Here is a 23,349-nt window from a genome sequence, read left to right as displayed (position 1 = left end):
ATTTCGAAGGGAGACATCGCCAAGAAGTTTGCAATAATATACAAGACCGACAAAGTCTTTTTCCACTTAGCGGGACTTCGCGCAGCACGAAGTCTCGCAAGATACGCTTCGCAGCGAATTCAATCTTGAATACTTTCTCGAATATTCGAGTGCAGCCTTCTCATGCGTTCGAGTGGTCGCGGCGAATTGAATCGTTTTCCTATTCTGCCTGTTCTGCATATTCTGTCATTTTTAACGCTTGCGTTATAACTGTAACACACGCGTCACGTAATAGCACGTTACGTGCACAGAGAAAAAGATCTCCTTCGATTTAATACAATTTCTTTAAATGAAACAAATTTGTCTTTCGGAATGGAGTAAATTAACGAATGTTTGATTCAACAAACAGGATTGTTTAGTTTCTCAAATAATAAATATCTTTACATCAAATGATATATATATCTTTTTGTATCTTCATCCAAACATTAAAATGATAGTCACAAATAATAAATTATTTGAAAGAAGAAACACTATGTTAGAAAAAGAACTTCTTTTTTTATTTCGATGGGACAATATTTTATATACAATAAAATAAAGTTTTTTTTCTTTATTAAAAACCAAATATTATTTTCTCAAAATAATATTATTGTTTTCTGTCAAATAACACTGTTTGCTCTAGTAAAGTAACATTTTCATTTAAATAAAATGACAACTTTTGGTAAACGTTGGATAAAGAAAATGGAAACTGTCTGGATTTCCTACTTAGAATCCCCACTTTTGAAACATTACATCTCTAATTCGAATTTTCATAGATTTCCCAATCAGAATCCATCATTTTTCTGGGAAATCAGAATAGATTCCAATCATACCGCAGAAAATGTTCTATGCGGGGACGTTTAATAGTAACGATATTAGTAGTAGATAAAACATTAAAAAATTACAGAATAAACACACAAAAGCTTGATGAGAAAACAAAATTTATTCATCACGGAGTGCATCGCGACGATGTCTGCTCATCACGCTTTTTCTACTCAACAGGGCCCTGCACGGCATGGAATCTGACGATACACGAATACCGGAAGGACGGTGACCCGGCCGGTCTCCGTTTGCACACGTTCTGCTCGAGGGACACGCACAAGAATTTCACCCTGCCGTGGAAGATGAATACCGCGGTGGTTAGGTGAGTTTCTTAACCGGTGCACCTGGGACCGATTAAGACCGCGACGAAAGTTTCCCCCGCGATCTTGTCTATTAGCTCCGGTTAACGACAGTTTCACGACAGTTTCGACGGGAGATTATGATACGGTCTGTTGAAATATAAGCGCCGTTTTGTGCGACGACGGCAGCGAAGACGACGACGACGACGAACGATCGGAGCCGTGTTTGTGTGTCGAGCGCGCGCTAGCATAAAACCGACGATTGATGCCCGCGCGATCCGTAACTGTCGTCTCGCGGGAAGAAATTATCCGCTGATTAACAATCGGCCATCGTTCATCGCACCTTACGACGTCAATTCCGGCGTTACGACCGACGCCAGCACCACTCGTCATTCCGTAATCTGCCAGATATAAAGAAAAATGTGCTAACAGAGAGAAAGATAGAGAGGGAGAGAGGGGAAGGAAGGAAGGAAGATTCTCTCATTGTCCGTAACAATGATCGATACAGTTAAATCAAAGAATGACTGAGTCATTTCTGTCGTATTCCCAGGAAGACGAATATATCTTTCTCTCTACAATCGGAAGAAAAAGATACACACGAAGGTGCCTGTGATTCGAAATATATCATTAAATATATCATTATAAATCTATTATTAAACATATATCGATGCAATTGAAGAGCCAGAGATATCTCGTAATTCTATGCGCAAGATTGAAGGCTGTTTTTTCCTTCCTTTCTGAGTAAAATCCAACGCGTTTTCCAGGCTGCAAGCTCTCGGCAGGACCGCTCCGCAATACACCATGAGATGGAGAAGTCACACGGTGACGGCCAACACTCGCAAAAGCGGACCATCGCCTGCGCCGAACCACGTGCTGGGCGCCTCGAGTAGAGACGAACCGCGAGGGAGAATCGTCCTCGTGGCGTTCGCGATTCTGCTCGCATTCTCGTACGGTTGTTGAGAGCGCGTGAACTCACGGCGTAACCACATCTGCATACACACACAGAAAACACACCACACTCACACAGAAATACACACACGTACGTTCCTGTTAATCGAACGAGCCTAAGTTAATAATCCTGTGTACATAAACGGTGAGGACTCCGAGTCAGTCCTCGTTTTACGTCGCTCGATGTAAAATGCTTGACAAAGCAGGTACCGATTGAGAGCCGAAGTGTCGCCGGCTGGGTTTGTTAACCACGCACCGGGTAATCTGCAAGAGAGAAATATTTTATTCGCGCGACGCACCCGCGTGAACGCACGCACGCACATACATTCACACACATAGTCATACATACACTTGCGAGGGACGATATCGGGGATAAATTTTAACTGATCCGCGCGCTATATTTTTCACTCTACATACGACTCGATCCTTCGTGGTTGATATGATAGAGGGTTATAACGAGTCGGAGATTGCCGCTCCTCGATTACATCCCAAGTAGCACGGACTTCTAAAAGACGTCTTTCAAGCAACAGTAGCATTACATCGATGTTGTAATTTCCCACTTAATAGTAACTGTTACATACAACATGTGTTATATCGTATTTACATTGACTGGGAAATTACAACGTCGATGTGTAATGTGTTTTACTGTTAATTGGTGTTTACTGAGTTTAAGAGAAAGATAATTAGAAAAAGATGTCCTTTAAAAGTTTACGTTGTCTGAATATATATATATATATATATATATATTGGCCTCCTGTTTACACCGATCATTTAACGCGTACAAACTACACAATAAAAATATTTTGTGTGCTGTGTTAAGACCGATCCTTGTCAAAATTTTAACATACCATTTAACATATGTGTTAATTTAACATATTGTGTTTATGTCATCTCAAGATTTTATGTTGCATTGATATTCAACATATGTAAATATCAAAATAACACATTTACACTTCAGTATCGAAGTTAACGTATCAATTTTATGTTAATTTTTGACATCTCTGTTACTTTTCAACATATTCACCTTGTGTTAAATTAACACAGAAATTTGAGTGGGACACGTGAAATGTGTTAAATTTAACACAAAGCTTTCTATCATGTAGTAACTTTCTATTGCGTAGTAACTTTCTATTATATTATCTTAATTTCGGCAATGCGCGTAGTCGACGGTGTATTCAAATGATATCTCTTCTCGACGCGTATTGTATCAGTTAAGTATACCGTCGTTTATCCAGTTCATTCATTAAGTATAACGTATTTATGCATCGTCAATACTCAGATAATTTAATAGAAAATTTCTATTTAGTAAGCGTATCAAACGATCGATGTAAACTAGCACACTGACACACACACGTTCATCGTACGCACGTTCGTGCACGTCGGAATTCAAGGAGTGACGATCAGCACGTCTGAACAAGCACTATTATCTCGCACAATCGATTATCACACGACCTCCGGATCCGGTGTAAATTTCGTTCGAATCGCACATCCGGACTGATTTGCGATTTTTAGCACGTCCCACACGAGTGTACACGTACGAACAGTCATCTGTCTGAAGACCTCATCATTCCATTCCTTGCCGTCTCAACGTGGTGCACAGTGTCTTCTTCAGTCCAACGTAGGGATTCAGTCGTCACAGTTTCCGAAGCGTTTTTATAAATTGATATATAGCCACCGCGAATCCTATTAATAAAGAAACATGTACAAAAATTGTTACACCGAAATTGCGATTGACTGAATGTCCGATTTCATCCGACGGAAAAAGGAAAACAAATAATGGAGGAGAAGCGCGCGGCTTCTCGGCGCGTATTTCACGATCGCTTTAACGACTCAAGAGGGGCCCAGGGAGTGGCGCACGTGTATATATTATACATACATACATATATAAAGAAGAGATTAAACACATATGCAGAACGCGATGCACGGATTTGAAGAGTAGAAGAAGAAAACGAAGATAAGAGGGAAAAAAAATGAACCACACGTCACCTCTATCTCTCCCGCTCTTTCACGCGATTGCCAAATTACACGTGTAAGAGGATCGCGACACAAGTAGCGGATGTGTAAATACGTAGCGGCGTTTGGATAGCATTTGTACAGAACATGACTAAACTGTCTACCCTAAGCCCGCGGAGATTATGTAAAGTAAACGATAAGAATAATTAACGATTAATCGCGATCAATCGCGGCTCCGAGAAAGAGAGAGAAAGAGAGAGAGGCGCGCGATGCGAGCGAGGCGCATGTGAGAAACGAAGACAGAGAGAGAGAGAGAGAGAGAGAGAGTGTGTATGTGTGTGTGTGTGTGTGTGTGTATTTTAACGAACGAGCTTCGCGTGTCCCGCGTGCCACGCGCGATTTAATATTGTTACACGCGCGGTTCCACGGCCGAACGGGGGACTTTCTCGTCTCAGGACAGGGGACTGTGCGCCGGTCCGCCGTCGAACGCGCGCACAATTGATTATTATTATCTGGATAAGGTGGATAAGGAAATAAACGCTAGGTCGTAAATATCTAATGTACGTACTTACTACTAACGCCACAGCGCCGGTAGAACGAGCCGCGGATCATGATACTCCGACTGTACAACGGTGAGAGAGCGTTTCTACGAGACTTTTCCATTGATTTTGTAACAACCGTTCGAAGCCACGCGAAACCGTCGCGAGATTATTCTCTCCTCCAGTTTTCTTTTCTTTTTTATACACACGTATATTATACGTACGACGCGTCGTCCGATCGCGTACAAAGTACGCGACGGGACACACGTGGGCCTAAGTGTAAGTCGTTCCCGCGGAACTCTCCTCCCGAGAGCATCCCTCGCGCACCGAAGGCGTTTTAACTCGCGATTACTTTCCGCGCGAATCACATATCTCGCGTGTCAATATCCCTCGTTTCGCAAATACGCGCGCGTATTCTGTCTTGTTTCGAAAAATGCGAGCGTAGACACCGCCGTCTCTTTCTGATACCGAGAGCGTGTTGTTAACAGCGGAACGCCCACAGCGTTTCATTAACACTGGAACTACTACAGCGGTCCAAATGATCATAACATTTCCCTGACGTGCGATCTATACGATTTTCAGCTCTAACGAACTAAATCTATCTGTGGGCATTCTAAAGCTGAGCTATGTAATATTAGACGATACTTCGTTGCGCAATTAAGGGCATTATTTTTAGCGGGTAACTGCAGCGGTTTTGTAAATCATTTCGGATTCTCTTGTACCCCTATTGCTGAGAAAGCTGCTGGATTAAAGATACGTTCTGGATGTATCACGAAGCGCATGAATTCCTTCGGATTCCTTCGTTTCTATATCTTCGATGAAGGAAAAACATTCACATCTCCAACGTGTGTTGAAGTTGCCATTCTCACCGTGTCAGCGATTTTCATTGAGCTTCCGAGAGTTAGTTGCTGTCACAGATCAGGTTACCTTTTCCTGAGACGTGCTTTCAGTTTCACGCATCCTTTTCTAGAACGAAACCGGACTCTCGTACTTAGCGATGTAAAACGCGAGGAAAGAAAATTATATTGTAATACCTTACGTTGTAATTCGTAATGTAAGCAAATACGAAGCGCGCGATCATTCGCGAACTATATTCGTCGAGAACCTCGTCAAAACAGAGATGAAAGTCCCTATCTAATTAATTATCGCAAAAATCGACTGATGTTACAATGAGAACTAAATTGTCGCTCAACAATGTATACTTCATACGGAGTGTTTTGCAATTGCGGATGCGGTATATGCAGTAGCAACGATGTTGCTTCGCTACAACAACAACATTATTTTTCTCCGTGTATGAAATATATATAAACAAAATCTGAGATTAGAAAGGCGTCTTTAAAGTTCGCCATGCGTCCGTAATAAGGCTCCAGCTCGCGCTCGGCCTCCGAGCACGAGATAAAACGGCATAGACGCGTTTAGAATCACACATCGAGAAGATTGCTTTTCATTCCGTGTCCCTACGTCGATTTGTTCGCGAGTTACGGCTCTTCAAAGTCGGTATCGGCGGGAACGCTGGCGGCGCTGTGCACTCGAGCAAGATGAATGGACGCACAACTGTAGTTGACGCTGCAGAGGTAGTAAGTCCGCATTCCAACGCGTAACGGCGTTACGTCATCGTTGGAACGCGGACTTGCTCCCACTCCCACGCGATCAGCTGGCCACTGAGCACGTGGTCGGCGCTCACGCGTGCGCAGTGCGACTTTAAAAGCCGGCAGCTCTCGAGCACGTGGCGCGCAGCATACCAGCGTTCATTCATATTCCCGAGGGTCGGAAATCCTCTTAATTAATCATTTCCTCAGGGATATCAATACATATATGTTTAAATACTTTCGATTCATTTTTCTTTTAATTTATGTACAAACGCTAAAATGAAATGCGCCATACAGTATATGAAGATAAAGTTAAAACGGTCTTAAATATAAAATTAACTATGAATACCGCTCTTAGAAACGCGAAATAAAGAGGAATCTTCGCGCGAAATCCCGAGCACGACTGTGGATTTTATCGGGGCTATTTTGTTTCGTTTCTGCGAGTCCTGTTGGGTACTCGAAGCAAAATCTGTAATTATGCATGACACTCCGTATGGGGAAGTACGAAAAGTAGAAAATATGTGAGAAATTTTGAGAAGCTCGTTTTTTTATAGGCACAACTGCGATAAACGCTGAATGCCCCTTACGTTTGATATTTGCGTGTTTGTAGAAGTTGCGTTTAACATTATTACTGCGCATTTATAGGGGGTTGCTTTTCATCCGAGAAGCGTACCGGTTTTACACAAGAAACACGTGCGACCTACGAGAAAGAAATACGTGTTACATGTACTAGCCGCGTATATATATAAGTCACAATAAATAGTCAATTGTTTCATATAAAGTCTAAATAAAGTAAAATGAAACACTATTTCGCGCGAAGTGTCCTTCTCCTCCTCTTTTTTTTTTCCGTTTCTACATTATGCAACGATTCTTAGTATTCTCTGTGGTATGATTTAACCGAGATGTTCTTGAGGCACGTGGATTTTTATTTCAATACGTTCAATCCTAAATAGCACAATCAAAAATGAAGTATATGTATATATTACATATTCGTGTAGACACAAATCTCAAGTATTATTTTAAAAATACGAGTAAAGTTTAAATTCCATAATAACATCGCTGTAGCACGGAATCTTCAGGTTTAGGTGTAATGCACCTACATATGTATTGTATGTAATATAATAGTCGTTTTGAGTGTAACACAGCTTGATTAAAATTTATAATATATAAACGACAGTTTATATCAACAATGAATGACTTGGACATCAACGTTCTATAGAGTTCGTCCATCGTAATATCTGAAATTTCCAAAAACGGTTACGCGAATCGTTCAAATTCCATTGCCTATACTTTATGTTATCGTAAAATCCATTGTTCCCTATCGATTACTATTCATTCATTAATTATATTGGTGATATTGCGCTACGCTCGCGGCTACGATCGCCTTCACGAGCGACTAAACGAACGACGATCTCATCCCGTCTACAGATGTAAGTGAATTTTAAATTCACAGTCACGCAAACGACTCCTAGTCACACCGTAAGTCATTATTAACAATGTTATTGACACAGATATTGCATATGAACTTCAATGGTTGTTACGGAATTCAGGTTTGAGCGTATCGCTGTTTAAGAAAAAAAAATTAAAATACGTATTTTCGCTAACGTATATATACTCCATTGCATCGAACATACATGTACAAAGTGAAAAATAATCGATTTATAAACAACGCAATGTACCAACAAGAAAGATTATGTGGTTCTTAAACGAACGGATAATCTCTGTATAGATGACAATTAAATACATAGTACGGAAAACCTGTACAATTTTACAAATGCAGTTTCAATGATAATTCCCTAACGTTTAAGAATATCTTTAAGATCCTATGGAAAAATATGATTAATCGATATGTATATTAGAATAACACAACCATGGCTTTTAATAAACACACATACAGAGAACAGAATATAAAATTCTCACGATTGTTATAAAACGCTGAAGCTAGAATCTTTATTTTGACATATTCAATGTTTGCATGGATAGTTATAAATATTATAATGACAAAGCTAAAACGTAATGGATTGATCACATAAAAAGGAGAATATTCTATAATAGCCACAGAATATTACCTTATAACATTTCACTATATAACCGGAAGTTTTACGTAAATTATAATCTGTTCTACTCTCTATATCAATGGATATGCTTAACTTTTCTATATGTATAACAATATTTATACACTAGCAAACAATGCAATCCACTGGTTCCTTGACGATGGGTTGATCAAACTGGATCGAGAGCTTTCATAATAAAATTAAAAAAAAAGAGAGAGAGAGAGAGAGAGAGAGAGAGAGAGAGAGAGAGAGAGAGAGAGAGAAAGGAAAGAGTGATAACGTTAATGCCCCTATATATGTTTTTACTTTCATTAAAATTAGGAACAAAACCGTAAAAAAAAAAAAGACTCCTCGGGTTACCCACTCGATATATTCTCGTGTCTTTAAATGCCTATTAAGAACACACGAATATCGTTACATATGTACTATCTTGGAGTATCAAACTGAGATTCGTCCACGATAACGAGGGAACTACGAAATGCGCGCTTTAAGTTTACGTGGATACGTTATGCAAGAACTGAGACGCAGAATTCAGGAGGCCTAGCCGCTGTTTCTGCTTTCGTTGCTCCGTCATCTGTAGAAGAAAAAGGCAAGAGTTACGATTTTTGTACGGATACGTGCCGGTCAATCCGACATTATCACTTAATACGGTACCTGATCACGAAGCTCCGTGAGTTGCTGGGACAAACACTTCACTAACTGTTGCGTAGATTCCAATTGTGACTGTAAACTTCTTAACTCCACTTGTTCCCCCTCACCTTCGTCTGCAGCTAACGACTTGGCTCGCAGTCTCGGGAACCATTCCAGATTCCGGTCCTGTGAAAGTACATAGAGCTTAAAGGCATAAGCATCGCTCAAATTGTTCAAGCTCTATGAACTATTACCTTGACCATCATGTAAACGTAGGATTCCGGGCCCGTGAACTCGGTCGGATCCTTCACCTTCACTAAGACGATGAAGTAGAGATAATGCCACATATTGTGCTCGTGTTTCACGTGCTCCTCGAACGAAACTGTTTTGTTGTCAAAAGCTGATCTGTTCAAGCCTTCAAAAGAATTACAATTAATAAAATCATAAAATATAATAACATATGTACACATATATCTCCTATCATATACAGTGATTCAGAGCAACCGTAAGTACTCACGTTTGACGGTGAGTTGCATTATCTTTACTTACCTCCTGTATTCAAACCATAACAAGCAAACTATTTCTTTTTATAATTCAAAAATTAAGCTTCGGATAAAGTTAAAAAAAAAAATCGTCTCAGAGTCTAATTACGAACACAGATGCCAGATCGTGGGATTTCTGGATCGCGTAATGGGAAGCTTATATCACGCTACATAATAATATAAAACCTGCAATATATGATACCTGTTTTTGTGTTAGACTGCTTGCGTGCTGGAAATACTGTGTTCTAATCGATGTATTCCTAGAAATCACGTGAATTACGATCGAGAAATCCCACGATCTAGCAGCTCTTCTTTAAAGGATAAGTTCTGAATCAATCTATATAATGAAGAAATAAAAATGTGTAATACATTGATTCTAGTGAGTACTTACCACAAATGAAACAAGTATTCTTCAAAATCAATTCCTTCTGCTGTTTCTCCGATCTAAGATCCGCGAAAGTGTCAATGATCACACCAAAAATGAGATTCAAAACGATAATTATCACGATGAAGAAGAATAGTAAGTCATATACAACTCTCGCAAAAAACAGCGGTTCCTGAAACGACAGAGCAATTTTAACGTAAAGGAATAAGTTATTTTGCGCTCTTATTGCTTTTATTACTTACAACACTAGTAGGTGCTCGTAGAATATCTCCGATTCCGCCGCCATTCCTCAATCCCTGATTCAACGTAGTAACAATACACATAAGAAGTGAGTCACAAGATCGTTCTTTCATTTCCCCGCCGATGCTAATCACCTCAAGTTTGTTCTCTCGTTCATTTTCTATAACATAAGACAGTTTATCTTAACGTCATTTCTAAATAATACAACGAATTATACTATCGCGAATACCAACCTTCGCGAGCATATTGCGACAATGTCTCTGTTGCTTCACATTTCTCTTTGTCACCAGCGCTGCAGGTATTCACAGATTGCTCTTTAATGTAAGCTGAAATTTAAATAAACGGAATGAGATCGATCATTTATGAAATCAAATATATACTAAAGGGCATTGAAAATAAGGCTGAAACTTGGTAAACAGAAGACAGACGGAAGGTTCAAGACAAAGTGGTCCTAGTTTATTGGCAAAACAACTATGGGTTCATATAGGATAACCCCAAATGGCTCCGTGATATATGTTCTGTAATTTGGAATCTAATCGAATAGATCTTTCTAGGTGAAGCATTTTCAATGCCTTTCAGTGTACATACAGGATTAGATACAAGAGACGGAAGATTGAACTTACATGTAATTTCTTCATCCACGTTAACAAGGAAATCGTCTTTGAAGAACATAAAACCGATAAGAGAAAACATGTAAACTAAGATCAAAGCTAGCACAGCAGTGAGTATAATAGATCTTCCATTCCGAGTTACGGATTTTATTACATTGAGCAAAGTCTCCTCGCGATAAACCACATCGAAGAGCTGAAAGTAATGTGACAACGTTATGATCCGTGTATCACATGTCCTGTAAAAAGAGAATCGTGGTACTTACTAAAACTGAGTAGAAAAATGGATGCATAAAAATCCCCAGAACGCAGAATATTAAATACGATATGTGATACAAAAGTTCGATATTGGTTATTATTTGCTCTACACTTCTAGTCAGGGTACCCTGATTACCTATAATACTTATAAGATGTACAACTTTTAATACGATCTGCAACAGGTGTACAATTAAAGCATGAATAAAAACAGCCGAAATATAAGGTACGTTGTAATTATAATAAACGAAACAAGATGTAGAGTGTTACCGTAAGAAAACCGAGTAACCACAACGTCGGTTCTGGACCTATAGATAAAATCAATCGCAATATCGTTGATGCGACCAATACACGTATACCGGACTCCCTCGGTAAAGTAATAACGATAGCGGCAGACGCAAGCATAACCGTCCAAATGAGAGCTGATATGTGAGAATTAAATTCTGAGGGAAAGAGAAGTATCATCAATCATATGTGTCGAAAGATCCGAAGCACTTCGAACCCTTGTTAATTAGAAACTTACTAGGCACAGAATCCACGAACGGATAGAAAAACGCTACGATAAGATTTATCAGAACGGCGCAATTGAATAAAATATTACTCCATAACGACATATAACTGCTCATCCAGAACAACACCGGTTGCCCTGCAAATTAAGGGGAGAAATTGACTCGCGTGTTATCGGAACTGTCAGGATCGATCTGTCGTAATCCGTTTGATCAAACGATATGTACCTCTAAGCTTCTTCTGCCACTTCATTTCGTTGAACATATCTTCCGTCCTCTCGAAGAAATCAGAAACCTTCGATCCTTGGTCGTCTCGTTCCGTGGTGTTGAGCACTCTTATTTTCGTGTCCACGGTTATAAGTTCACAAATCTCCGGGATCGGGAAGACGATCTGTTCGAGCGTTCTGTCGTGCCTCACGATCTGAAACGAACATAAATGTCAGTGCCGAAATCTCCTGAGATTAATCCGTCGGAAATCACAGTACTTCTATTTGAGCCGTGTGAGATGCATAATATTGCAGCGCTTTGTTAATCTTCGGATCCGCGTTATTCTGTTCGGACGGCTTCAGCATCGCCGCCAGTTCCTTGTTGTGTTGCGCCAATTGGTGGCATAGAATATATATGTTATGTCCCACCTGTAACAGAAAATAATACAATTATTGACAAAATTGACAAAACTTTGATGAAAAGTGCACAGAAAGTTATAATACATAAATATGTTCTTATCGTGGCAATTGAAAATAAATAAATTACTTCTTTGGGCGACACTCCTTCCTCCCCATTCGTTGAGGAATCGTCGACATCGATATCGTCGTTCAGCGATTCCTGGTGGAAAGCCTTGCAGGCCACATCTACGAGCTGCTTCGGATTCATGTTATACAAAATCCTCTCGGCGTTCTCGCTGTCGCCTCTGCTCTCCATGATCGCCAACAGTAATTTGCTAGCATTGTTCTTCAACTCCAGCACTAGATCCATCCTGGTCTTTCCCAGAGGATTAATGTCGTTCAGTATCAACGCCGTTATAATGTCTAGACCGTTGGACTCATGCGTCGCGATGCAATTTTGATTATCATGACACGGTCCTTGACAGTACTCCGTCAACGTTTCTAAAGTTTGATTAATCAGCGCCACGTTGTACTCGTTGATGTAAAGACCGAGGAGGCCCAGTCCACCGGTAGTCGAACCACAGATACAGTCCAGAAACATGAGTGTCTCGGACACCAGGTTGAAGTTCGTCTTGTTATTTTGATTTCGTAGGAAGTTCTGCGAGAGTAAATATTATTGGTCAACACATTGCAGACCGAATACAGTTTTAATGTCTCGCTCAAGTTTAAAGCATACAATCAATGAATACACTAGCAATATCGCTAATATATCACTTACTTCATTACTATTATATTAACATTATAATTAACGCGAGCGCGCGTGTATGTACATACATACATTTTAACGTCCTTCAATATAATATTCATTGAAATATTGTCCTTTATGAAGAGGTACCAAATAGGATTTACAAAAGATACATGTATTAAGTGGTCGATTAGGAGTCGTGTACGGATGATTTAATTTATACTTAAAGATTACATTATCATTTAGTGCTTAGAGTAAAAGGCTAAAGGCTTTACTATACCTATTTTAGATCTCGTTTAAAGAACTGAATCGACGTTTCGAGTTCTCAACGCTTCAGACATTAAAGACGTGCGGTCGTGTCAGATACATATAAGCATAATGAGAAGACGAAGAGTTTCGATGTTACCTGTAGCTCTCTATTGTGATTCTCGCAGAGCAACTGCAAGAAACGCAGAATCGGCTGCATCACCAAGACTTTAGGGCTCAATTGACCCTCGTCTTTCTCGGCACCAGGAGCAGCGCCGCTTTTGTTGTGCAATTTTTCGCTTATGTCATCCAATGAATATCCGAGCACATTATTCGCTGCATCCTCATTAGCCGGGAGACCTCTCATGTTCGCGTACGCCTGTCCGTTCGACGTCGCGACCTGATTCAGTTCCTCGTGCAGCTCGTCGGTTATCACGATTCCATTGGGCTTCCCTGCACAAGTAGAGCGCTTGAGTTTAATCATGAAAAGGTTATTATCCTTTGAATGCTTACAGTAACACACATGACATTGAAATTATTGTCTTGATGACAATGTCTATTTGATCTTATACCTGATGCACGTTTCCGCGATAACTTATCTACTTCTTTACCCTGCTCCTTATCCTCGTGCGCTTTGGCCGCCATGTCGGACGTATTTACAGTCACAGTGGATTTGATCTCTTGCTGGGAATCTTTCATTTTGTCGTAGAACACCTGTACGAAGAGTATAATCAGTAAATTCCAACTGATAGCAACGTTACATCAATATTGTAACTTTTTGCTCAACAATATAAGTGCAATATATGTTGTATGTAACAGCCCGGAACAAAATGTTTATATATAATCGTATAAAAAATTCTATATAATCATATATGAAATAAAACACAGGAAATAAAAATATTGTTGAATGAAAAGCGGGAAGAAAGCTGATTCAATTAAGTTTTTACATGAGCAGCATAAAGCATTTACTACATAAATATTTACTTCAATAATATTCGTATAACAGTATTTTTTTAGATGTAAGAGTTTCATCGCTGAATAGGAAATTGTAACATTGACGTACATTGTTTGCTGGATAATTAATGAAGATATTAATGTCACTATATCTCGATGAGTCTCACATACCTTGAAGAACGACTGGCTCAAGTCACCGCCCATTAATTTATTAAAGACACTTTTCTGTATAATAGGATTCCCGCCCTCCAAGAGAGCGATACCCAATTCCACGGCTTCGACGAATATGCTTGGTGAGTGTATGCTCTTGATCACCAATTCCACCACTAAATCCGAGGCACCTTCGCGGTCGAGATGCGTCTGCACGTCGTGCAACGTTCTACCAGCTCGGCTCAATATCTTCGCTGTAAATGAGAATTCGCGTCTTATACAGGAGATACAAAAAAATATACGAATCATAAATTCTACTAATAATATCGTACAACTCACCTCCAGGTCCATGAGTGATAGTCGCGCTATGGGATACACCGATGTCTACATTCTCCGGTTTCTGCAGAAAACTTTTGCCGAAGTAACGCGTCAGAAGATTATTTCTCAGTGCGTCTCCCTGCGGAAAAAAAGAGTACTTTACGTCAGCGCCTTACTAAATGTTCGAAACGATAGAACGATGTACCAATACACAATGCACAACATTAATAAAAAAAGGTCTAGTACACGTTACGGATATTTCCTTCGTGTATATTCATAAATTCTATCGCATAAATGTGTATATATATGTATATATACGTGTGTGGATATATATACGGACTTGAATCGTATATTTACACAGTCGGTGCTTCGCATGTGCTTAAAGGTGTTGAAAAAAATACCTGTGCAATTTGGGGTGCGTGTAGAAGATCGTATTGTATCACTGACATAAAATTTCTGCAACTCGAGACGGGGTGGGTCAAGTGCAACGTGGAAAAGAAAAGAGACGAAGTTAAAATGTAATTGCAAACAACATTCACATATTTAGACATTAAAGACCAATGAGGATCGTACCAGATTGGACATTTCAATAAATAATTAAACCTGTGCAAAGATGTAAGTTAACAATATCTGTGTAAAAAAAGTGTAAAATTGTATAACGATGTAATATCCTGGGGTAAAACATGTAAGAATGAACAAAATAGTGACACATATCCTGGATGTTGTGCATACGATAGTATCTTGAATATATCAACGTTAGTCGGTATATAAGGTGTACGTGTACGTCAAAAATATTCAACTATCTAGCAATAACACTCATGTTATTGGAGTGAGTAACTAATGACAAAATAAGTCTTCGCACATTCACAGTATACATGATTCCAGTCTAATATTGTTAAAAGAAGAAAATACATGATATAAAATATTATAATTGTAATATTGCAATATCGTTAAAATATAGAATCTATCGTTGTATTGGTACATCTTATACTACACAATATGTATACAATTATATCTATCTATAAAAAAACTTTCCTGTTAATTTCTATCCTTCTTTGTAATAATTTGGTAATAATTGTAATAATTTTTGTAATAATATTGAAGTATATCATACATACAGGTCTTGTTGAACAATAATATCCTCTATAAATAATAGTTTTAAGAACGTGGATTAGTGGAAAAGTCTTCGATGCACGGTAAATATTTTGCGAAATAACGCGCCGATTTTTTAACATGTATGCAATACTCGCATATTTTTCACATATTCTTTTCAACAGCTGTTACCGTGAATCAAAATTACTTTCACATCAAATCACAATCCTTATACATACCATATACTATACAGTATCGATACATGTATAGTATATTTTCTCAAAAGGAAGTTATCCCTATAAAGATAAAGATGACTTCTCTATTGCAAAGTATTGGGAGCGAGATGAAATGATAGGTAGAAATGGATAATATATAAATATAGTAAAAAACGAAGATAAATAAACGTGCATAAATTAGGTAAGCGGCATGCATGAAGTCTCTACACAACGTACATTGTATGTTTTCTACTTTACGGAATTTCACCACACCATTTACGATCTGATGTGTACATATAACATATCACGGATAATCACTTAGTCAACATCTTGGTCACACAATTAGTCAACTACAATTAGTAACATGTGTTGATCGATTCTGTTAGCCTTATAAAGTGAAACATTAAATTATGATCGTGATTTGAAGATATCGGAAGTTTCGAATGTATCTAAATTAGATTCTTTTCTGATGAGGTGGTCTGTAGGTGTGTTTCTCTATTTCTTTTTGCTCTTTCGACAATGCAACAGCATGTAATATCGCGACGCGGCGTTCGCGCGATTTTTTCACCGAGAACTCTGTTCAGCGCCCGATATAAATTTCTTTTCTCATATACGTTGTGCCCAGATTCTCCGTTCTATCTACTTTTAATTTTTACCGGGTCTTGCTGAGTCACTTCTCGATTCTCAGACTGATCATCGGAACTTGTTGCGACTTGTGACTCGCCCTTCGTTTCTGACTCCTTCTCTTCCGAGATACCCTCGTTCTTCGTTCGCAGCATGAAAACATCTTTACCTACAGATCTATTCTACAAGACCTACTCACCCGACGCTAACAACGCTTTGCGGCGCATTGAGAAAACTTATTAACTTTTGCGCTTTCGTAATTATGCGGCAAGCCAAATAAATATTTAATCGCGCATTAACCGTCTAATGTGCTGTGAGCGAACGGGCATTCAGCTTTGGCGAGGAGCTACGCCGTGAAACTCCGGAGCAAGTACTTGGCGCACGCGCAAAGTGGAAAGTTTTTAATCCGGCTTCCTTGAAAACTTTTCAATCGTCTTTCTTCCGCGACAAAGGCTCAACGCTACCGCAATGTTCCTGCGTATCTTCTCTGCCACTGTACCGTGAGCCTATTTACGAGAGAGCTGAATGCCCTTTACCGCGATGCTGTGTTATCTTCCTTGTATGATAAATGATTCATGTAACTTCATGCAAGACGTAATTGCACGACACTCACCTTTTCTCCGTATTCAGGATCGATGGCCATCATTTCCCGGAGTGTCCTCAAAACTTTCACGCATAATTTCTCCTCCGTCTCCTCTAGCAGCTTTTCAGTGTGTTTAATTAACCTGCGAAGTGAAGATATGTAGACAAATTCTTCATGGTTTTGCTGAGCTATTGCGAGTAACTTTACCTTTTGATAAAGCCACCGCTCTCGCATCTCTTTCTGGCGTCAGTCGCTGCAGGAAACAACAGTTCGGGTCGATAGAGAATGTCCACTAACAAGGATAATTCCGACTGTACCAGAGGTTTCAATTGTTCCTCTAACAGAGACACTATGTCCTGCAGACCTTCTATGATACTCCGATCTAGACGCATCAGCTAGACAAAATTCAACGATATTAATTCAACGGATACGTTATCTCTTTCTTAATAATAAAGCTCATATGTACATGAACTTTCGTACTACACTACAAGAAACTAATTGTAAGTTTACTTAAATTTAAATACAGTTCACAATATATAAAGCATGTACGAATATTTCATACATATTTAATATTTAATACTTCATTAAACGGTACAAACGAGAGAAATATTTCCAATCCCGTTCATATGATTTACTCTAAGTATCAAATAAAATATTTCGTTGATCATATTATATGTATATATATATCTGTTATGTATAAATTGTGTGTATGTGTGTACATAGCTATGACACAACTAATTAACGTTTTCAGTGAACAGCACTGTCATCCAGTCACCGAAACGAAAAAAGTGAAATAGTGATTGCTTCCTGACAGAAAAAGTAACAAAAAAAATGAGATATCAGATATTCTCTCAGATATCAAAATAATGACCCAAAGCTGCATTTTTTGTCAAATTCTGAGAGTAACTGAGGCCATTTAAGCAAAAAAGTAACACTTATTTTCGGATAACTTAACATATAGCAAGTTTTTTCCCATAATACGATTTGAACGTCCATAACAACGAAAGATCAAGGGCATGAACGATACAATACAAATACGCTTTCGGAGCACTTTTAGTCAGAGAGGCGGCAAAAATATATATAAACGTCTATATTTTACAAATTTAACAGCAGCTCAGGAAAAAATAGCGACTATAATGATCTATTTTAGACGATACCTAACAAACACCAATTAATAGTAACATAACATCGATGTTACAATTTCCCACTCAACAATGTAAATGCGATATAATTTCTCGTGTTATGTAACAGTTATATTTTCGAGTGACAAATTATAACATTATTAATGTTATGTTACTGTTAGCTGGTATTTGCTGGGTAGTGAATTTTTTAGTAACTTGTCAAGAAAAAATGACAAAAGGTGACTTAAGTGACTGCGTGACAGCGCTGAAACATACAAGAAGTCCACGTGATTTATATGTACAACAGCGTACTAATATCAGCACTACATAGCATCACTAAACTAGTGCATGAAGTGCTACGTTTCCGCGAGTGACCTTTACCTCATTGTCAGAGCCTTCCATACAAAGTAGGTCACTCTATACATTTAAGCAAATTGATTACATGTTTGATTGATTTGCTCACACGTGAATGGCGTGTACAATCGCACTGACGTATCGCGCAGTACTATTGTTGTAAATTACCTGGCTTTGACTACGCTCGATCTTCGGTTGCTTAGCTGCTTGTAACCACTTGTTGGTCTGTCTACTGAGCATGGCTGCCTTGTTGAACATAGCAGCAACTTGACTTTCCAGATCAGTCGGTATGGCAATGCCTCTTCCTTTGGCTAAAATTAAGAAAGGAGACGATTTCGCCCGTTACACTTACTGCCCAAACGAATGAACATTACTCAAGCCAGCGATTCTTTTACGAATCAGAGGGATACTCACCTACATCTGACAGTGTCCGTATGCAATTCTCGACGTTAAATCTTTGTCCAGCATTTAACCATGCACATTGTGATACTTTAAAAGCTGCATGAAGCAACTGAACAAATATAGGTTGCCTTGTCTGTTCCATGAAAAAAGTAAATGCAAAAATCAATTAAAATTTTCCATGTTATGATAGCAAAAGAAAAGGAAAACTACATCGTCGAGCTACTTATATAGAAGCTTTCTATATAACTTCATATGTTCATTATGTTTAAGATATATATGTAAAAGTGACAATATATCAAAACTTGACGTATCATACATATTCAGTACAATATATTCCAAAACTGTATATCGTTAGTGCATCTAACCCAGTATAATTTTCTTCCTTACTTTTATTTACACATAAAATCACCCTTATATTTTATAATGTCGCCTTGCATAAAGTGTAACACACTCATTGCCAAGCAGTCCGAAAAGAGAAATATCATGTACATGCTATATGAATGGCAAACTTTCCTTTGTAAGTTAGAATAATTTGGGAAACATATAGATAGAGTGTGAAAGAGAATATCTTGAGGAAAAAAGGGGACAAAATAATCGTGGTTAGCAACGACAGATGTGGCTTACAAGTGTGATTGCATCCAACGACGACAATGAATGTGTTAATTTAGTTATGCAGAGACATGTGGTGCATAGGCGTACGTAAAAAAGAGAATGCAGCTTGTATTTACAATGGCAGTTGCCCTGTGCTGCTGAAGCGTCTGTAGTAGCCAATCGCGATAATTTACAAATATAATGTACAATCCAGAAACTCGTTTATCACGCGCAAACAAATTCTTGTTATCACACGTAACCGGATGAAAAAATATCTTCATATATTCATTATAACTCTACGAGATATTACACCACATCTTGATTCATCTCTTCATTGCATTTTTACCCAAAATTAAGAGAGGATTCTAGCATTCGATACTCACATAGCCAGAAAGATTATTATCTGTATTCCGATCGCACTCCTTGATGTTCCAATAGAGTCTAGCCTCGTGCAGATGTTTCTATTAGTAAACCAACCCACCACCGTATAGACCCATATTGTACCCATAGACCCAGTAAACCAATGTCATTGGTTCAAAGAAGACCGGGTGTTGCATGCCAAAAACACAGAACATGCCGCTGATGCAATCAGCAATGACCAAGTACACATCATACAATATATATTTGACACTATGATATTAATTGTATCGATCTCCAGTTTATTGCTCTAAATAATGATGTATAAAAATTGTACAAAAAAAATATTATGTACAAATTATATAACAGAACCAGAGCAACTGTTTGATTTAATAATACAAAATATAACAAGATGCCAGTTAAAACTTAATCTACACGTTAAGAGGTGTCAACTAAAAAAAATATAATTCACCACGCGATATGTTGCTGGGAAAGTGAATGGAAGTTTCTCTTTATACATGTGTGTGTGACATGTACTTGGTTAGTAAGTGAACTTAATTTTATGTGTTCCCATGCAAAGCGAGAAGTTATTAGATATAGTGAATGTAGATGTATTCTGCGTATGCCATGTTGTGATTAGAATATGTCTATTGTCATATGCTAATTGTTCTATCTAGTTATCCCCCTTTAGAAAAAGGCAAAGATCATTCTATTGTATAATGTTTCATCATGTGTCAATGTATATGTATTGTTTCTTTCTCGTATAGAACACTGTGTCATATAATAATTGAAACAAGTAGGACTTAATCGATCCATTCTTATATACGACATCTGTGCGATAATATTTCCATGAAGAACAAGGTGCTGAAATGACACACCACATAAATCTCATTGTCAACATTAATTCTGGATACTTAAAAAGCGTGAATTCCGTATTCCATTGTGAAGAAATCGATCGTTTATCCGGTGCTAAACTAAGTATTGAAATTAAATACTGCACCGTCACATTAGATTTGCCGAAGAAATAAATATACCAATAAGATGTTATAACATGTAGATAGATCAGTTAATTAAAAAAGAGGAAATATAGAGATATGTGTATATGTATATATATATATATAGATATTGAAGATAATTAGATATTTTTTTCTCATAGTGCAACAAATGAGGACGTTACCTGCACAGTGGTGCTTTGATCGGAAAACGGACTGCTGAAAAACGTGGATATAATGTTCATTAGACAACCCGTCACGTAAGTTTCTAAGGCTGTATCCGCGTGCTGTCGATCGTGAGTGGACGATGCAATTAAACTCATGTCAACTATAAAGGACTTTTCGAACAGAGACCACATATGATTTGACGTGTAAATCTCCTTCATTTCGACTTCCGTGTCAATGTAACAGTGATTGAGAAAATTGATGTACGCTTCTTTCACCTGAAACGCATGAGTATAAGCCACAAATCAATAATTTATCTCAATGTAATTGTAGGTAGATGCTAAAAAAAATTCGGTAGGAGGCCTACCTCCGGTATAGAGTCCGGATGTGATACCATGGCGACGATATCATCCAATGGTAAGAGACTGTGACATTTAATCTCGGTATTGACATTCTTGCCCATCGTACAGCAGGCCAAAAGTTTCACCAATTCTACATGATATCTAAAAAGCACATATTTAAAAAAATGTATGAAATAAATGTAGAGGAACGTAATTTTCCTTGATAAATATTAAAGTTACGAGTGATTTCCTCGAGAGCCACCGTAACTATGACATCTGCGATGAAATTATCTTAAAAACACAAAGAAACGACTTACTTCAGCGGGCTGCTTTCGTCCATACGATGTCTTTCGGATCGCATCATCTCCACGAAATGATTGAAAGAAGCTCTGTCATTGTAAAAGACCAAGACATCTTCTCCAGATTGAACCAACTGGAAAGGAATGAAGAATAGTGAAGAAATCTCTTGCGGGAGCCAGCATGTGTAAAACAACGCAACGCGCGGAAAGGGGAATCTCACCTCCTGCATCACCATCTCCTGACATTTTCTGATAAACTGATTCTCAGCTTTCACTATGGTTTGCAAAAACTTCAAGTACTGCACGTGCTTGCCGTGCGTCTCTATGCAATGCACAAAGTGCTGTATGACTTTCGGGTTGACCTCGTTGCAGAGGACAGAGTTGTCCTGAAAGATGCTGCACACCGTTTGCGCCTCTCTAATACCGGGATTCAAGAAAAGATCCAACTGTTTGTGCAGCAGGACCTGGTTCTGCTGGTTAGCCAGACAAAAGTTCTGCAGGAAATCGTGCGCCAGGCGCATCAATTCGTTCATTCTGATGTCCTCTTTGGCGTCGAATGGTATTTGCAACAGATCCAAGACGACAGTGTGCACTCCGACGTTACGCAAAAGCCGTTGCTCATGTTTGCGCGCCTTCAGTTGGCCACAGAGCATAGGTTGAATGCAAAGCTTGTTCATTCTCATTAATATCTGCTGGATCTTTTTGTACTCTTCCGCTTGATCGGGGTGCAACGGCGGTCCGATGTCCAAATCGATGGCAGACTCTGTAATTAATAAAACAATCAAGTCTGCCTCTGCTTTGCGTAGGAAGAACGTGCAGTGCATAAAGCGGCAATTATTTGATAAAAACCTTGTTTATCCAACATAGATAGCAGAGGTTTCCGGGATGAAGTGGTCCCCTCATCCTCCTCCTCCTTGCTCTTCTTCTTTTTGTTTCCGTGTTCCTCCGCCGCCTTGGATTTATACACCCACAGCTCAGATTTCTCGACAGACTGACGCAAAACGTCCAAGTCCGCTTTGATCTGTTTATAAGACTCCACGTCGCTGTCCGAAACTAAAAGCTGCACCTGTTAACAGCGTTCATGCATCATTAATCTCTCTCTTAATAATGCATTACACCACCCAAGAGGGAGGGAGTCTAACCTGCTTAAACGCCTGAAGAACTTCTTGTCTCTGGCTAAAGTGCCTGAATAATAGATGCAAAGCCCCAGAAACTAACGGAGGATAATCGTGCATGGCTAAATGCAGCAGGACACGGAGGAACGTTCTGCCACCTTGACCGTCTAAATCCAGCGCGGCGCATTCCTCACTGGAAGATATTTCCGTAAAATATCTTCGTTCTCACATCTCGTACCCGAAGATACGTAATTACCTGCTGCCGAATATCCCTTCCGCCTGTGTGCCGATCGACTCCAAATCGATAGTCTTCTGTCCTAGATTCACGTCTCCGGAAGACCTCTCGGTTTCGTCGAATTCTTGCTTGAATATGCTCAAGAGGCAAGAGATCCTGTAATCCAGTCGAACGTCGAGAATGAATTGCAGGATCTCGATTATCTTGAGCTTCGTGTCCATCACCAGCGGATATTCCTTCTTCATCAGCGGCTTCGGTCTGGGCGAAGAGCTAGCTAGCACTTGCCCGGCTGGTCCTAGTGTTAAATTCGTCATCACAGCGCCCATGTCACCGATGCATCTAAGAACACCTCCTTCGGCTGTTACAACATACCGCAAGAGAGACATTCTTATTGAGACGTCATATGACAAACAACGCCGTTTACACATATTGTCCAATCACAGTGCAGTGGAGCAAAATT

At 39.0% G+C, this 23,349-nt stretch overlaps 2 protein-coding genes across 6 annotated transcripts in view; one reads left to right on the top strand and one right to left on the bottom strand.

Annotated features, from left to right (window-relative positions):
* Positions 1-2,785, top strand: part of LOC106750748 — a 194,733-nt gene extending 191,948 nt beyond the window's left edge. Inside the window, exons 15-16 of the mRNA XM_014631285.1 lie at positions 1,018-1,159; positions 1,901-2,785. Coding sequence (XP_014486771.1) covers positions 1,018-1,159; positions 1,901-2,096 — 338 coding nt within the window. The 3' untranslated portion in view covers positions 2,097-2,785. The remainder of the gene's footprint in view (positions 1-1,017; positions 1,160-1,900) is intronic.
* A 3,609-nt stretch (positions 2,786-6,394) lies between these two features.
* LOC106750778 (inositol 1,4,5-trisphosphate receptor) overlaps positions 6,395-23,349 on the bottom strand; it is a 52,753-nt gene continuing 35,798 nt past the window's right edge. For 2 of the 5 annotated variants that reach the window (XM_014631342.1, XM_014631343.1), the window contains 30 exons: positions 22,911-23,247; positions 22,682-22,847; positions 22,389-22,605; positions 21,761-22,302; positions 21,558-21,673; positions 21,267-21,402; positions 20,920-21,177; positions 19,769-19,846; positions 18,807-18,927; positions 18,561-18,703; positions 17,125-17,312; positions 16,948-17,059; positions 16,367-16,474; positions 14,425-14,542; positions 14,107-14,339; positions 13,554-13,695; positions 13,142-13,434; positions 12,139-12,648; positions 11,871-12,020; positions 11,614-11,806; positions 11,403-11,525; positions 11,150-11,322; positions 10,891-11,055; positions 10,640-10,820; positions 10,250-10,342; positions 10,019-10,176; positions 9,783-9,948; positions 9,104-9,264; positions 8,874-9,035; positions 6,395-8,793 (listed from right to left, as the gene is read on the bottom strand). In XM_014631342.1, coding sequence (XP_014486828.1) covers positions 8,713-8,793; positions 8,874-9,035; positions 9,104-9,264; positions 9,783-9,948; positions 10,019-10,176; positions 10,250-10,342; positions 10,640-10,820; positions 10,891-11,055; positions 11,150-11,322; positions 11,403-11,525; positions 11,614-11,806; positions 11,871-12,020; positions 12,139-12,648; positions 13,142-13,434; positions 13,554-13,695; positions 14,107-14,339; positions 14,425-14,542; positions 16,367-16,474; positions 16,948-17,059; positions 17,125-17,312; positions 18,561-18,703; positions 18,807-18,927; positions 19,769-19,846; positions 20,920-21,177; positions 21,267-21,402; positions 21,558-21,673; positions 21,761-22,302; positions 22,389-22,605; positions 22,682-22,847; positions 22,911-23,247 — 5,624 coding nt within the window. In that variant the 3' untranslated portion in view covers positions 6,395-8,712. The remainder of the gene's footprint in view (positions 8,794-8,873; positions 9,036-9,103; positions 9,265-9,782; positions 9,949-10,018; positions 10,177-10,249; positions 10,343-10,639; positions 10,821-10,890; positions 11,056-11,149; positions 11,323-11,402; positions 11,526-11,613; positions 11,807-11,870; positions 12,021-12,138; positions 12,649-13,141; positions 13,435-13,553; positions 13,696-14,106; positions 14,340-14,424; positions 14,543-16,366; positions 16,475-16,947; positions 17,060-17,124; positions 17,313-18,560; positions 18,704-18,806; positions 18,928-19,768; positions 19,847-20,919; positions 21,178-21,266; positions 21,403-21,557; positions 21,674-21,760; positions 22,303-22,388; positions 22,606-22,681; positions 22,848-22,910; positions 23,248-23,349) is intronic. The other 3 variants (XM_014631344.1, XM_014631345.1, XM_014631346.1) reach the window with 3 other exon arrangements.

Source organism: Dinoponera quadriceps, unplaced genomic scaffold, assembly GCF_001313825.1.
Source record: "Dinoponera quadriceps isolate SergipeBrazil2010 unplaced genomic scaffold, ASM131382v1 scaffold5021, whole genome shotgun sequence".
NCBI lineage: Eukaryota > Metazoa > Arthropoda > Insecta > Hymenoptera > Formicidae > Dinoponera > Dinoponera quadriceps.
The sequence above is the reverse complement of the archived record's forward strand: the minus strand, read 5'-3'. Positions and strand labels throughout refer to the sequence as shown.